General features: G+C 42.3%; 1 protein-coding gene across 3 annotated transcripts in view; it reads left to right on the top strand.

Moving 5' to 3' along the window:
- The window catches only part of PXK (PX domain containing serine/threonine kinase like), a 49,471-nt gene extending 35,894 nt beyond the window's left edge, over positions 1–13,577 (top strand). Inside the window, exons 14-19 of one of the 3 annotated variants that reach the window (XM_073644635.1) lie at positions 226–303; positions 1,035–1,121; positions 1,503–1,572; positions 2,089–2,148; positions 6,104–6,138; positions 11,822–11,956. In XM_073644635.1, the coding sequence (XP_073500736.1) occupies positions 226–303; positions 1,035–1,121; positions 1,503–1,572; positions 2,089–2,148; positions 6,104–6,120 (312 nt within the window). In that variant the 3' untranslated portion in view covers positions 6,121–6,138; positions 11,822–11,956. Of the gene's footprint in view, positions 1–225; positions 304–1,034; positions 1,122–1,502; positions 1,573–2,088; positions 2,149–6,103; positions 6,139–11,821 lie in introns of all 3 variants that reach the window. The other 2 variants (XM_073644636.1, XM_073644634.1) reach the window with 2 other exon arrangements.
- The last annotated feature ends 764 nt before the right edge of the window (positions 13,578–14,341 follow it).

A 14,341-nucleotide genomic window follows, 5' to 3' on the forward strand; every position in this document is an offset into this window, starting at 1 on the left:
TTCATGTAGTTGATCCCCAATACCACAGTGGTAGAGAGATTAATTTAGTTGGTCTCCAACACTGGCGTGGGGGGGGATTCAATTTGTTGACACTGAATAAGAGGAAAGGACGGGACATATCAACTAGAGAAACCATTGAAAAACTTGCGCATGGGATAAGGCGAAGAGCTGTCCAACCATTCCGAATCCAGATCTAATTTGATTTTTTTTTTTTAAATTTTCCAGATTCCTACAAAGTTAAAAGAAGCTCTGAAAACAGCCAAAGAATGTATGGAGAAGAGGCTCGCAGAGGAGCAGAAACTGGTAATGTCCCCGGCATTATTAAATCGTGCCGAGATGACATTAAAGGGGCTCTCTGGTTAAAACAAATTATCACCTATTCGCAGGAGAACTTGCTGATTGGTGGAGGTCCGACCGCTGGGATCCGCACCAATCAGGAGAACGGGGAACTTATATCCTTATTACAAGATGGTGGGCAGACTGGGTGCCCGACCACTACTCGATTCATTCTCTATGGTGCTGCCGGAAAAAGTCGACAGAGGGAATGAATGGCGTGCTGGTTGAACGTGTGCGCTAATGGGGATAAAAGTGTCCCTTTCAGCTGATCAGTGCATGTCCCAGCAGTCGGCCCTCCACCGATCAACAAGTGAGGGGTCCGACTGCTGGGATTTGTTTTACTCATCTCGTATAAAACTAAAAACAATATTATTAAAAATCAGGGGTACTAGTAAAGTATGAAAAGGTTTACACTAGAAATTGTGACTTTATTCTGATAAGGTGATAAAATAAAGCAATGAAGTTCCTGTTCAACTTACGGTATCAGGGGAAGCCCCCCTATATGGAAGAGTAATATATTCATGTAATATTATTGGTAATTTCATGTAACAGTAGGGGGCGATGTAGACTACAAGTTTCTTTTATATTAAAGTGTAAGAATCTCTAAAGAGAAGTTTCTTATGTATGTGACGTAATAGTAATAGACCTGTCCGTATTCACACTGGCACTAACCCTGCCCCGCACTTATTATCGTGTAGATCTACCAGCACAGACGGCTGACACGAGCACAGTCACATCACGGGTCAGAGGAGGAGAAGAAAAAGAGGAAAATTCTGGCACGAAAGGTAAACTAGAAATATGTGCTGACGTCTGTATACCAATTACACTTGTGCGTCACTATTGTGTGTATATAAATCCTCCGAAATCGGCGTCCGTGCAAATCTCACTGGTCTATTTAGCTCCTAGAGCCTTGTCTACACTGGGTACGATTGTATCCACTTTTCAACCTTAGGATTTGCTGCCTCTAAATGAAAACCAGAATGTCCATATTCACTGACAGCAAGCAAATATCTTGGTGTTGAGAAATGAGACACAGTCTATTGGAAATCTTCAAGGCTTTTTATCCGGTTAAGCTTTATTCTATAAAACCATCAACCCCTGATTATTGCAAATTTTCCATCTTAATTAAGTTTTCATCCCATATCCCTTATTCTTACATTCCCTAGAAGTCAAAGCGCACAAACTGCGAATCTGGAGAGGAGCAGTCAGCAAAATGCAACAACTCCAATAATTCAGGTAATAACTTTTAGTTATATATATATTACTTTTTTAGTATATAGATGTTTTATCCACTTAAAAAAAAATGCTCTTTTAGATGTGTTTAAAAAAAAAAATGCAATCTACATAAATATATGCCGATATTAATGTATTTTGCAATCCAGGGTCCTGCAGCTCCGCTTTGTCTCTGTACATAGGCGAGTATTTCCTGTGTTAGCCAGTGACCGGTGCTGTGTGTGTAGGCTAATCCAGCCCCCTCTCAGTATATACATAGACGGAGAAGGGGGCTGGCTTGGCTATTGAAATGAGATTATATCCAGCCGAACGCCACTGATCCGTATAGTGTCACAGTCACTTCGATATGGAACTGTGTTGTTACGGCTCCGCACACTGTTTTCTAGCACCTCCAACTCTCATCATACCTCTTAGTTATAGTTGCACAGGGACTACAGCTTTCAGATCTTGATGTGCGATCTTTTTCTTCCTTTTACAATCTCCCATCTATTAAATATCTCCTTCATTTCTGGTTCTCAGGCTCTGGAACAAGTTCTCCTTTGACATCTCCCTCATCTCCGACACCACCTTCAACAGCAGGTCGGTATCGATGGTTCTTCATGCCTGTTTGGATCGAGGTTATGTGTAACCCCAGTATCAATAACTTTAAGTTGGACTATACACATCAGCCCACTTGGCTCTCTCCAGCCCCCATACACATGCATGCTCTGTTTGGTCGAGCGTGCATGTATTCCCATTGGGAAGTTGCTTGCCAGGCACCTCTCATATCTCCTGTGCTATGGGTTGTGAAATTCAACATTCTCGATCCTTATCCCCCCCCCCCCCCAAATATCATGGGAGACCCTTACTCACCCGGTCAGACATTTCAGATGAAATGGGACGGGGTTTTGCGCAACATTAGTCAATTTTGGCTGTTGACGTCTGAAGAGTGACGAGCCCGATGCTGTAAGCCTTGGCTCCTTATGGGTTTTTAGGTCACTTCCTCTCTTGTGTATTTGCTCGTAAAATAGCATTACTTGTTACTAACCCAATTTCCTTTTCAAGAACAGCTCCAAGGTAAGTTGTGGTACGATGTGCGCTCCGCCCAGAGCTGCCTCCGCCGCACGCTTCTCTCCGCACTGGCTGCTCTCATGCACGCTTTGTGGTCACACATCGCACCTCCTGATCACTCACGTCATCGCCTTTACCTGAAATATCCTGCGCTGAGATATTTCCACCCTTTTTCACGTGAACGGATTGTAGTGTAATGGATTAAAGGGACGTTGCTGTTACTGGTTTGGCTTTTAATTAAAACATTCACTTTGATTTGTTCTCTAGGATGCGCTGAGATACAGAATTTATAATATTTCTACCTTTTAATTAATAAAAAAAAAAGGAAATGTAAATCAGTTTCTGCTTCCCATTTCCAGTCTCTCCATGGTGGTGGGGGGGGGGGGGGGTGGCGGATACCTCACTGTTCTCTTTGGCGGGTGGAATAGTTATATTAGCATTCATTTTATTTTGTCCATCACCGCACCCATCTACGGTCCATCAGACTCTGGACTTGTTTTAGGTTTCCTGATCTCCTTTCCTTACAGTTCAGCCTTCTCTTCAGATACCATCTTGAATTTGAGATATCATCTGCTTTACTCCCCTCTATGCTCTGCTATCAATCCCCTGATGCACGAGTACAGCATTTATGCCAGCTGGGAAGACAGGGTCATTATTTTTTTTCCCAAAAAAAAAAAAAAAAAAAAAAAAGCTGTAAAGGCATGGAGGTTAAACTGTAATTTCTTTCATTATAATTGTGTGGCAGGAGCTGTCTAATCATCATCAGTAACTGTGATGAGTGTTTCTGCAAAAACTGGAGGAGCGCTACTTTAGCCAGATAAAGATTACCTTGGGACAAAATGTAGGGAAAAACATAAAGGGGACACATCATTACATGTTCCAGCACTCCTTTATTTATCGGATTATTCTCAAAGGTCAAAATCATCATTTTATAAGATGTGCAGTTTCAACGAGACACACACACACACACACACACACACACACACACACACACACACACACACACACACACACACACACACTTTAGTATTATTTGCAGGTGATTATTTTGGTTTTCAATTTACTTAGATCAAGATGTGCTACAATACTAGAGTTCACCAATCATCAGGGGTGACATTGTTTTGGGATGAAAGCAGCCATGTTTTTGTAATTTGATAAGACGCATTGTTAGCATACACTCCTGTGTGTTTTTTTTCTTTGAATAATTGAGGCATTTTCTTCATCTGGCCTGATGGTGTATAATAGTCTATTGATAGATAGATGTTAGATGAGCAGTGTAGTCGTTTGGAGCCCACTAGAAAGTTTTCCTGATAATGTACATATTCAGTGATCGATGTTGGTGGAGATTTTAAGACTTCCTCCAACTATCTAAATGAAGTTGTTATATCTTCTCTATAGAGGGCACCTATTGCCCCTTCCAATCACAGTCTCCCCCCAGACCTCCTGGGCACCCATGCAACGTCCGGAGCGAACCGATCCTCCCTTACCCAAATGTTAGGTTCCAAAGTGGAATTCGAGGGTCGCTCCCTCTAACGGTGGCATCATAAAAAACCTCAATCAGTAATGCATCATAGGTCTATCGTATGGACATAGATGCTGTTGAGGTTTATGCAACACCAGTCTCCAAAATAGAAGCAATGTGGCTTAAATGCTGTGTGTCAAGGCTCCACAATAATGTTTTCTAGCATTGCTGTCGCTGCTGGTGTATACCCCATGCTGATTGTTTCCATCATGCTAGCATGCTAAGACATTGCTACGCCTTTGTGTATTGTCAGCAGCTTTCCCTGACCCCCACCCATCATGTCGTCCTCCCTGCTTGTCAGAAGTGTCGCCTTGGCCTAAACACATCCTCATCATTACTGTCTATATAACTACATATATGTCAGCTCTTCGTCATAAAAAGTTTGATACTTTTAAAGGGGATGCTCCGGACCAAACTAATTATATACTGGTGTAGAGAGGATGCTTTTAATGTAACAGCAGGAGACAGGGGTCATCAAGATAGTTGGAGACTCTATGAAAATGACCAAATATTAAAGGTGGATCAGTCACTATTTTATCCTGCCCTCAGAGCAGGAAGAATAAAGCTGGTATTACGTTACTTTTTAAAGGAGTCATCCTGCTAAAACACTTATCCCCTGGATAGATGGATAAGTGTTCAGTTGGTGATGGTCCAATGACTGGGAGCCTCACCGATGTTGAGAATAAGGGTACTGTATCCCCTGAGCAAATGGTGTGGTAGACCGCTGCAGGGAGTATTGGTTACACATGTGGACTATTCCTCCATCGAAGAGAGTTGAGCGATTGCATTACTGCGCTATTTACACAAGGGGCCACATTCTTGTACTCAGTGGGGGGCCCAGTGGTTGAATCTCACCGATCATACAGTGATCACCTTATCTTTCTGTGCTTTGCTATAAACCTCTACCTGCTGGGAGGGCAGCATAAAGATCTGCCCCTCTATTAATTAAAATAACATACAAGTATACAGTCAGAAGCCTGAACTGTGTTTTCCTTCATTACAACTGTGTAGCAGGAGCTGTCCAATGATAATCACTAACTGTGATGAGAGTTTCTGATTCCTCCATGTATTACTTCTAGACTCTCTATTTTTGGCACAGTATTAGGATGTATCTTCCCTTTGAAGCTGACGTAAGCCAAAATAAAGAACCTTTTTTCCACCTCTGTATAAAAAAGTCTACAGCTGTATGTTATGTATTAAAGACTGGTACAAGTGCTACATCACCGCAGTGTATACAGAGGATGGTTTGTGACTGATTTTCATAGCTTCATAGATTTTTTTTTTCTTCATAAAAAGATCTATGTGCTTGCTTGCTAAGGCTGCTCTGTGATTGGTTGCAAGTTATGATAAATCTGCCTCAATGTATTTAGTGTGGCCATAGAACCCATTATTATTTACATAGTTGATTTTATTCAGAACAGTAGAAATAAAGTTCAGTTACAGAAGGACTTTTAATTTCTTGCCTTGATAGCTTTCCTTAAGAGCATTAAAACTCCTGTTCCTATGGTCATCATAAAGAGGCAAGTCCCACCTCAGGGACTCCTAGCGATCGCCAGAATTAGGGACTTATGTATCCAGATCTTCCCTGGCTTCAAAAATGTGGCCCTGAGTAATACATGATTAGCCACTACATTCTATGTGCCCTGCTGCCACATTCATTTTCTATGGGAGTGAGGATGATGACCGAACAGTAATCATCTATCCATTGGATAGTTGTTAATTTTTGTAGATTGGAATATCCCTTTAAGAAAAAACTAAGGAAGCTTACGAGTATTAATAAAGTGGGTGAACAAAATTCCTGGGTGGAAATGTTAAAGAAGAAAAAAAGCCCCCATTACTGTAAGCACTTTTTTTTGTTATTCCTGATGACCGACCGATGAGTAATATTGTTTTTATGTGTTTTGTCTAAGATGTTATTGATCGGTGTCCCTTTTTTTTCTTCCTCTGCTGTCTTCTATGTAGAGCATGCATCATTTTGAACGTGAAATATCGGTAAAGTAAGCAAAATGCTTCTTTTGTCGCTAAAAAAAATGCCAGTTGTTACCATACGAGGGCAGTGTGGAGTATTGCCCCATAACCACACTGCTCTGTGTCCCTTTATTATTTTACATTTTTGCAGAATTAAATTTTTCTTTAATAAAATTCTTTTGCCATTTGCATTTCACCTATGAACCAGGTTGGAGCTCTCCTGCTTGGGGTAGAATGATGGGGGCAAAAAGACTCTAGGACCATTTAAGTAACTGCCAGACATTTCCTCCCCCATCAGCTGGAGTGTAGTATTATATACAGAGGCAATGCATAGCTGCCAACAGTCTGGATTTTACCGGGGCAGTTGCGGACAAAGGAGCACAAACACCACCCAAAAGTGGGTGTTCCTTGGTTGCGGGCAGTCACAGGCTAATGTTCTGGTTTTGCCTATTACAATGTGGCCATTAATGGTAATACAGCAAACAGAGATTTAGAAAAATCTTTGTGTTAGATTAAAGGCCCCGTCACACATAACGAGATCGCTGATGAGTCACGTTTTGGTGACGCAATAGCGATCTCTCTAGCGATCTCGTTATGTGTGACAGGTAGCAACGATCAGGCCCCTGCTGTGAGATCGCTGATTGTTACAAAGCTTCCTGGACCATTCCTGGGTCGTTGCGCTCCCGCTGGGCAGGGTGCATCGCTGTATTTGACACCTTGTCAACGACCTCGCTAGCGATTCAGAACGGAGACACGTAGAGGTGCATAAATTGGACTTTTCTGCGTTCATCGTCCCCGATTGGTGGTCGCTACTGCGTCCTTGTTTTTTCAGATCCCACCAGCGTTCTCCGGCTGTGACTCCACTTTGAACAAATCAGACATCTTTAGCGAAGTAGGTATTGTTTGGGGTCTCAAATGAGTTTCCATTTTTAATTCATTTATAGGACATCTACCAATTATCTGCTATCATTGCTCTTCAGGGAGTGAGGGCTTGGCTTCAATAGCGATCTCGTTATGTGTGACGGGGCACCAGGACCGTTAAAATACTGGCAGCAGTTGTCGCGGCAGGTCTTCGCATCGTGGGTGTTTCTGCCATGTCCCACTGGTTGAAGGCCTGCAATTGCAGGATCGTTTGCACGCTATTCACAGAGCTCCACTTCCCCATTGGCTCGGTCCAGAGTCCACAAAGCCAGGCGGACAGTACGTAATTGCATCACGTCGACGAAGAAAGTTTTGAAGCGTGCAACAGGCCAAAAGAACAGAGTCTATTGATTTCAGCTTCATGTTAATTGGCGTATGAAAAACTCTGAAGCGGTTGGCCACGACAGCGTGTCAGAAAACGTGCTGTGTGGGTGTGTGTGCACGAGACCCCTAAAATATCTGCCCATGCAAAAGCATATATATATACAGATAGAAGCCAAGCCCTCCCTCCCTGAAGAGCAATGATAGCAGATAATTGGTAGATGTCCTATAAATGAATTAAAAATGGAAACTCATTTAAGACCCCAAACAATACCTACTTCGCTAAAGATGTGTAATTTGTTCAAAGTGGAGTCACAGCCGGAGAACGCTGGTGGGATCTGAAAAAACAAGGACGCAGTAGCGACCACCAATCGGGGACGATGAACGCAGAAAAGTCCAATTTATGCACCTCTACGTGTCTCAGTTCTGAATCGCTAGCGAGGTCGTTGACAAGGTGTCAAATACAGCGATGCACCCTGCCCAGCGGGAGCGCAACGACCCAGGAATGGTCCAGGAAGCTTTGTAACGATCAGCGATCTCACAGCAGGGGCCTGATCGTTGCTACCTGTCAGACATAACGAGATTGCTATTGCGTCACCAAAACGTGACTCATCAGCGATCTCGCTAGCGATCTCGTTATGTGTGACGGGGCCTTTACTTGCAGGACCCCTCACCCTCCACAAAAACAAACAAACAAAAAAAAACACTTCTGGAAATGGTCAAATCAACCATTACGTCTAGTACCAGACTTGTACTACTTTTTCTCTACAGAGGACTTTTCAGCAGTCTCATTATCATCAGAGACTGTGTGCTCCTAACAGGTAACTCCCCTATATACATTAGATAATACAAGATCCACCATTCACAATAGGTGATATCACAGCTCACCTCCTCCTGTACAATGACTGATAACACCTCTATATACAGTAGATAACACAGGATCCACTATTCACAATAGGTGATATCACAGCTCACCTCCTCCTGTACAATGACTGATAACACCTCTATATACAGTAGATAACACAGGATCCACTATTCACAATAGGTGATGTCACAGCTCACCTCCTCCTGTACAATGACCTCTGCCCAGATTAGAAGATAATCATTACATACTTTGGCTCAGACTTTTCTTAGCTGTAGTATTTGTTGCTGCCAATTTACATGTGGCTTTCCAGAAAGTATAGGAAATGGAAGTCGAACATAAATCTTTGTTTCCAGTATGAAAATGACAAAATGTAAGTTTGTTTTTTTTCTTTTTGAGTAGATTACAATATGAAAAAAAAAAAAAAAAAAATCGGCACAACTAATTTGCCTCTTCAAAAGCACTGATCTATGTATGATAGTAACTGGATTATGTAGACTATACTATGAGAAAATATCCCAAACGCACAATCATCATTGGTCAAGGGACTAGAGTCTAGCATCCCCACATAAGAAACCGCAAAATCAAGCAATGCAGTACTCCTAACAGCATGCACAAAACAGGAAAAAAATGCATGTCGGGGCAGTGTTCCACTTTAGCTTACAAGTGGTGATGCTTACCATGGATTAAGTGGAGCACTGCCCCGACGTGCGTTTCGCATGTAGCTTTCTCAAGGGGAGCTGATTGTGTCCTATCTGGTATTTATGATGTGTCCACAGATGCCAAATTAGGAGCGCGCATGAGCGCTGTTGCTCCCGCCATTGCGATGCGCTGCTCCTAATTTGGCATCTGTGGACACATCATAAATACCAAATAGGACATAATCAGCCGACACCTCCCCTTGAGAAAGCTACATGCGAAACGCTTATCGGGGCAGTGCCGACGCCTCCCCTCATCATGGGTATGCATCACCACTTGTAAGCTAGTCTCCTGTTTCACTTTGTGTTTATGGCCACTGCACACGGTGATTAGAAACTGGCTGCATAGGTCTAGTATGTACTATACACTGCTTCATACCTTGGATTTATTTGGTGACTATCCTGACATTGTTGCAGTGTATGGTAATTATTTAAAAAAATGAATGTTTCTAATATAGTTTTTAATTCTGGTGGTTTATGGTTACTCCAATTTCTAGTTTGTGCATAATCCAGTTACTATAGATACCATAATGCCAGTATACAAGGAGCAGATATCGTCTCCTCCAACTCACTTTTTGACAGAGTACAGTCCTGTGTCTCACCAGACCATTCAGACGCTGTCCGTCACATCCTCCTCCTGCCTCCATGCTAGTAGAGACTTGACCTCTGAATCTGCTCCTATTTCACAAGTTGTACATTTAGGAGTTTTCAGGTTTAAAACTGGTTGAAATCACACTTTTTTCTGCACAAAACATTTTTGGGGTTTTTGGTGTTCTTACACCAGTCCCAGCTTCAAACGGTGGTAGATACTTGTTCTACAGACCATAATAAAGTGATTACAGTCCAGGTAAATCTGTCTTTGGTAGTGTGGGAGAAAACTATTGCATAGGGAGAGGACATAGACGCTCCATGCAGGTGTTGTCCATGCCATCCCCCTTTGATGATTCTTGCCTTATGTTCTGAGGATGCGGATACAGGGGGATGTGCTACTGTCCAGTGCCTCTAGGTTATTGGGAATCACATACTGGGGGTATTTTGCATCTGCGTCTTTTGTTTGCGTAGGGCTCTTTCCTACATCCATGATCATTGATCTGATCAGATTACAATGCATGGACCGGCCGTGCATCTCCCGAGCCAGAGTGTGACTGCTTCATAGATTTCAATGAGGCCGTCACGCTCAGGGTTGGGAGACGCACGGCCGGTCTGTGCATTGTAATTGAGATCGGATATATGAAATAGCCCTTACAGCGACCACGCGGCATATGCATGATTGGCTGCAGTGGTCACAAGCTTTAGTGGTGCCGTCACTGCTGCAGCCTGGGGAGCAGGGGACTTGGTAAAGCCCAACATTGATGGGAGTTCAGAACTAAAAAATGCAATTGTTTTTTTTTTCCTCTCTCTAGACTGAAAAAAAATGTGTAGTTAAGAGTGGATGCGATTTCATAAAAAAACCACCATTGGTTGTAATGTGATATTGCACCCAGGTTCTAATAGATACGACCATCCGCCTCTGTTGTATATTTTGAAGAACTCCGCTATAGATTGCAGTTAGCGCTCCACTACTATCATGTTTTTTTTTTTTTTTTACCAGAAACAGCGCCACTCTTGTCTATGAGTTGTGTCTGGTATTACAGCTGTGGCACATTCATGTAAGCATGGCTAAGCTGCACTACCAGACACAGCCAGGCCTGGTGCGGTTTTTCAAAATTAATTTCTGAATGTTTTTTCTATTAACCATCCCTCTCACCTCATACTGAATTTCTAGAAGGTTCGTATCAGGCCATTAGATCTTAAGTTAAGAAGCTAAAATATGCAAATTGTCTCTTCAGAGAGGAAGAGGATTTGAGCTCTAGCGCCATCGATTGGAAGCAGCGATCCTACAAGTCAAGATTGACCTTTTAATGAGCCTTGTTATAGGACTTGGGGGAAAAAAAAAGTCAGACCAGAATCTCAATTTGCAGACATGATGTTTTGGGGTATTGCCCCTCGTCAGTGCAAAGTGTGAGATCTGGTTTGGCTTACCCCTTAGATCCCAGTCTTAGCCTCTCACCCAGATCTCATACATTGCACTGACGAGGGGCGACACCCTGAAACACAGTGTCTGCAAATTGAGATTCTAGTTTGGCTTTTTTCCGAAGTCATATTACAAGGGTCGACATTGACTTGTAGGATTGCTGCTTCCAATAGGTGGCACCAGAATTCCAATCCTCTTCCTCTCTGAAGAGACAATTTGCATATTTAATTTCCCAGAGGAGCATGCAATACTGGCGTGTCAGACATGGCATGTCGCTCTGCATAAGGAGAAAACGTACCCCTTAGAGCCAAGTAAAGAAGCTGAAATTCTCATTTAAGACAAGGCGTGTGATCTTGGATTCTTAAAGAGTAACCGTTTGTTTTAATTTTTCATAAATCAATAGTTCACATGAAAATAAACTTATTTATCATATCAGAGAAATCTGCTTCTTTCCCATCATTCAATAATACATTCAGGTGTAAAAAACAGTACTCAGTGAAGATAGATTTTTCCAATGACTGAGATTGGTGATGACAGTTGGTGTTTTTAAAATTCTATGGAGGAGGCGGAGCCAGAGGCAGACCAGTTCTCCATAGAATTTTATGAGTACTAACTGTCATCTATCTTAGTAATGGGGAAAAAATATCTGTATTTACTGAAGACAGGTTTTACCTGTGAATTGGGAATGAAAAATCATTACTAGAAGAGAAAGGAGCAGATTTCTGCTATATAATTTATAATTAGGGGTAAAAAAAGATCAACTCCACCTCTCATCTCCATCCAAGATCACGTTATTACCAAGCCTCCGGCACTAAGACCGGTCAAAGATCTACAACATTAGAGAAAATGCCACTGATATGCTTCAATGCTAATTTTTTTTTTTCTATTTCATTAAGGAACATCTACATTTGCGATACCGGCCCCCCCACCGCCTCCTCCACTATTCGCGCCTGTTCCTCCTCCAAGTAAAGATGTGCCAAGTGACTTGGCCGTGCCCTCTGTGAACGGTACAGATCGTGGTGCCCTACTCCACTCCATCCAGAGCTTCAAGAAAGGAGGGCTGAAGAAAGCGGTGACGGCTGACCACAGCGCCCCCCGGATCAGCTGAGTGTGAATGTCACCACTTATCGCTGAATAGCAAGTTTTCGGTAAAAAGAACACCTTACGTTTTAAAGGAAGGTTAATGGTAGGAAAGTAGAGGCCCTGACTCTCCTAGTAAACATGCCTTGCAGACGAGACACCATAGATAAAAATATATACCTGTAAATTGAGGACTGGTTGTGGGTTGTGCTGCCGTCCAGCTCTTCACATAGGGAGTCCTCACCATCCTGCAAGAAATGGACCCAGCGCAGGGACCCTCAGCGGCAGCTTCAGCCATACCTTTATACCAGTAATGAAAGCAGAAGAACATTTGGGGACTTTTTCCTGCACTTTTTAAAAAAGGTGGATTTGGGCAAGACTTAAAATTAGAGTTTCATTTTCCTCCCCTGACCCAGATGCACCAGGCAAGATGGGGTCCAGCACCTATCCAGCGCTTCTGGCATAGTCTGCGGATACTCCAGAAATGTCTATGATGGGAATACTCCTTTAAAAGGAATATTTCATCACAAAGTACAATATTCTCCCTGACCTATTAGACTCCTAGGCCCCTGATTCACTGGCGTAGCACACGAATAAGAAGCATCAAATTCATTAAGACGTGCATTCCCCTTAATAAATTCGGTGCGTCTCATCAGTAGCGTGTGCCATGCCAGAAAGGTTGCTCCAACCAGGGACCGGAGTAACATTTCTAGCATAAGCAACGTCACTGCGATTCATTAATTTGACTGGTGAGCACAGCCACGTACTGACTCCTCACCAAAACTGGCGCGTACATGGCGACAGTCGCACATTTTTTGCGACTTCTCAGTGATTGATGAATCGGGGCCTTAGTTCCTTCAAGGAACAACAGTCTCATTATCACAGACAGAATTATAAAACATTACCTTCAGATACATTAGCCACCATTCACAATAGGCGACGTCACAGCTCACCTCTTCCCCCTCCCTTCATAATTACTTTGGACAGTCAGTACAGTCTATTGCTACTAGTGTCCAATGCCAAGTTTTGGGGTTTTTTTACATTAAAAATGAGCTGTGATTTGAAAAATTTTAAATAAAAATCGATTTAAATCTGTTTTTAACAGTTGGTCATTTTCTGATGACTTTTTTTTGCACCTAGTGCACAGCCTCCTATCTGTAGGGCCGCCTTTTCCACACCCGCTTGTTATATGGGCATCACTCTCCTTCTGTGAGTGACCCATTTACCCCCAGCCCTGGGAAATGTGTTGGGGGGGCAACTTATCTTATACGATAAGGAGGATCTGTAGATCTAGAACATAACACATTCCACCTGGCGGCGTGATTTATCAATTTAGCAGTTAATATTTCCATTAGGACGGTCACATGTGTTTACAGTGTTCATTATATTACCAAAATCCGTTACATGATCTGGGCAGGGGAGAAGATGGAAGGTACAACCGGCGAAGAATCATCTTGTTTTTTTTTTTGCACTTTAATAAATCTGTTTTAAGAGGGATCTAGTGTATGATTATCGGGCTCAGTAATACAATGTATATTCAGTCATATTTTTATTAAAAATAATAAACCCAAACTTTGGTCTCGTGTGAGTTTCCTTGATCTTAATTGGAATTACCCCGTTGACTTATCGCCATCATTATCTGTACATTTTAGCCTCCTCACCAAAGAATCAGAATAGAGAACAAACCAATTTGTTAACCAATTCATGAGGTTTTTTTTTCCTTCTAATTTTGTTTAAATTTACTTAGGATTTGTTTTCCTATTTTTATTTACACACTATGTTCCCCATAAGGTCTTAAAAGACCTTTTGAAGGGTATTTTTTTAATTTTTTATTATTTCACCTGTAACTGGGGCTGGTATATTATCCCCAGTTACAGGAAATTTTTGTTTCCTTGCTACAGAGGTGAGAGGATCTCTCAAGAACCAGCATCTCCTGCTCCCCCTTTACACCCAACAATCACCGAGTCCAGAAGAGGAAGCACTGTCAGTGCTTAATAACCTGTATACACAAAAGCTGGTTCACAGCTGTGTATACTGAGATGGAGAAGGTAAACATGGTAATAATACGGCATGAAAACGTGCCCTGAACCTGTCCGGAGCCTCAGCTGCTGCAGAACCCAGTGCCACAGCAGTTTACAGATTAAGTGTGGCATTGCAGCTCAGCGGTACTGAAGTGGCGGCACTACCACATGTATACTAAAAAACAGTTGACAATATTTGGAAGAAAGCAGCCATGTTTTACCAATCCTGGCCAAATCTTGTAATTTCTTTGTTAATCATTGTGGGGTAGGCTCAATAGAAATTAACAAAATCAGAAATGGAGGAGAAAAAAAAAA

This window comes from Phyllobates terribilis, unplaced genomic scaffold, assembly GCF_046119375.1.
Source record: "Phyllobates terribilis strain yellow unplaced genomic scaffold, ASM4611937v1 Scaffold_8__6_contigs__length_399053987, whole genome shotgun sequence".
Lineage (NCBI taxonomy): Eukaryota > Metazoa > Chordata > Amphibia > Anura > Dendrobatidae > Phyllobates > Phyllobates terribilis.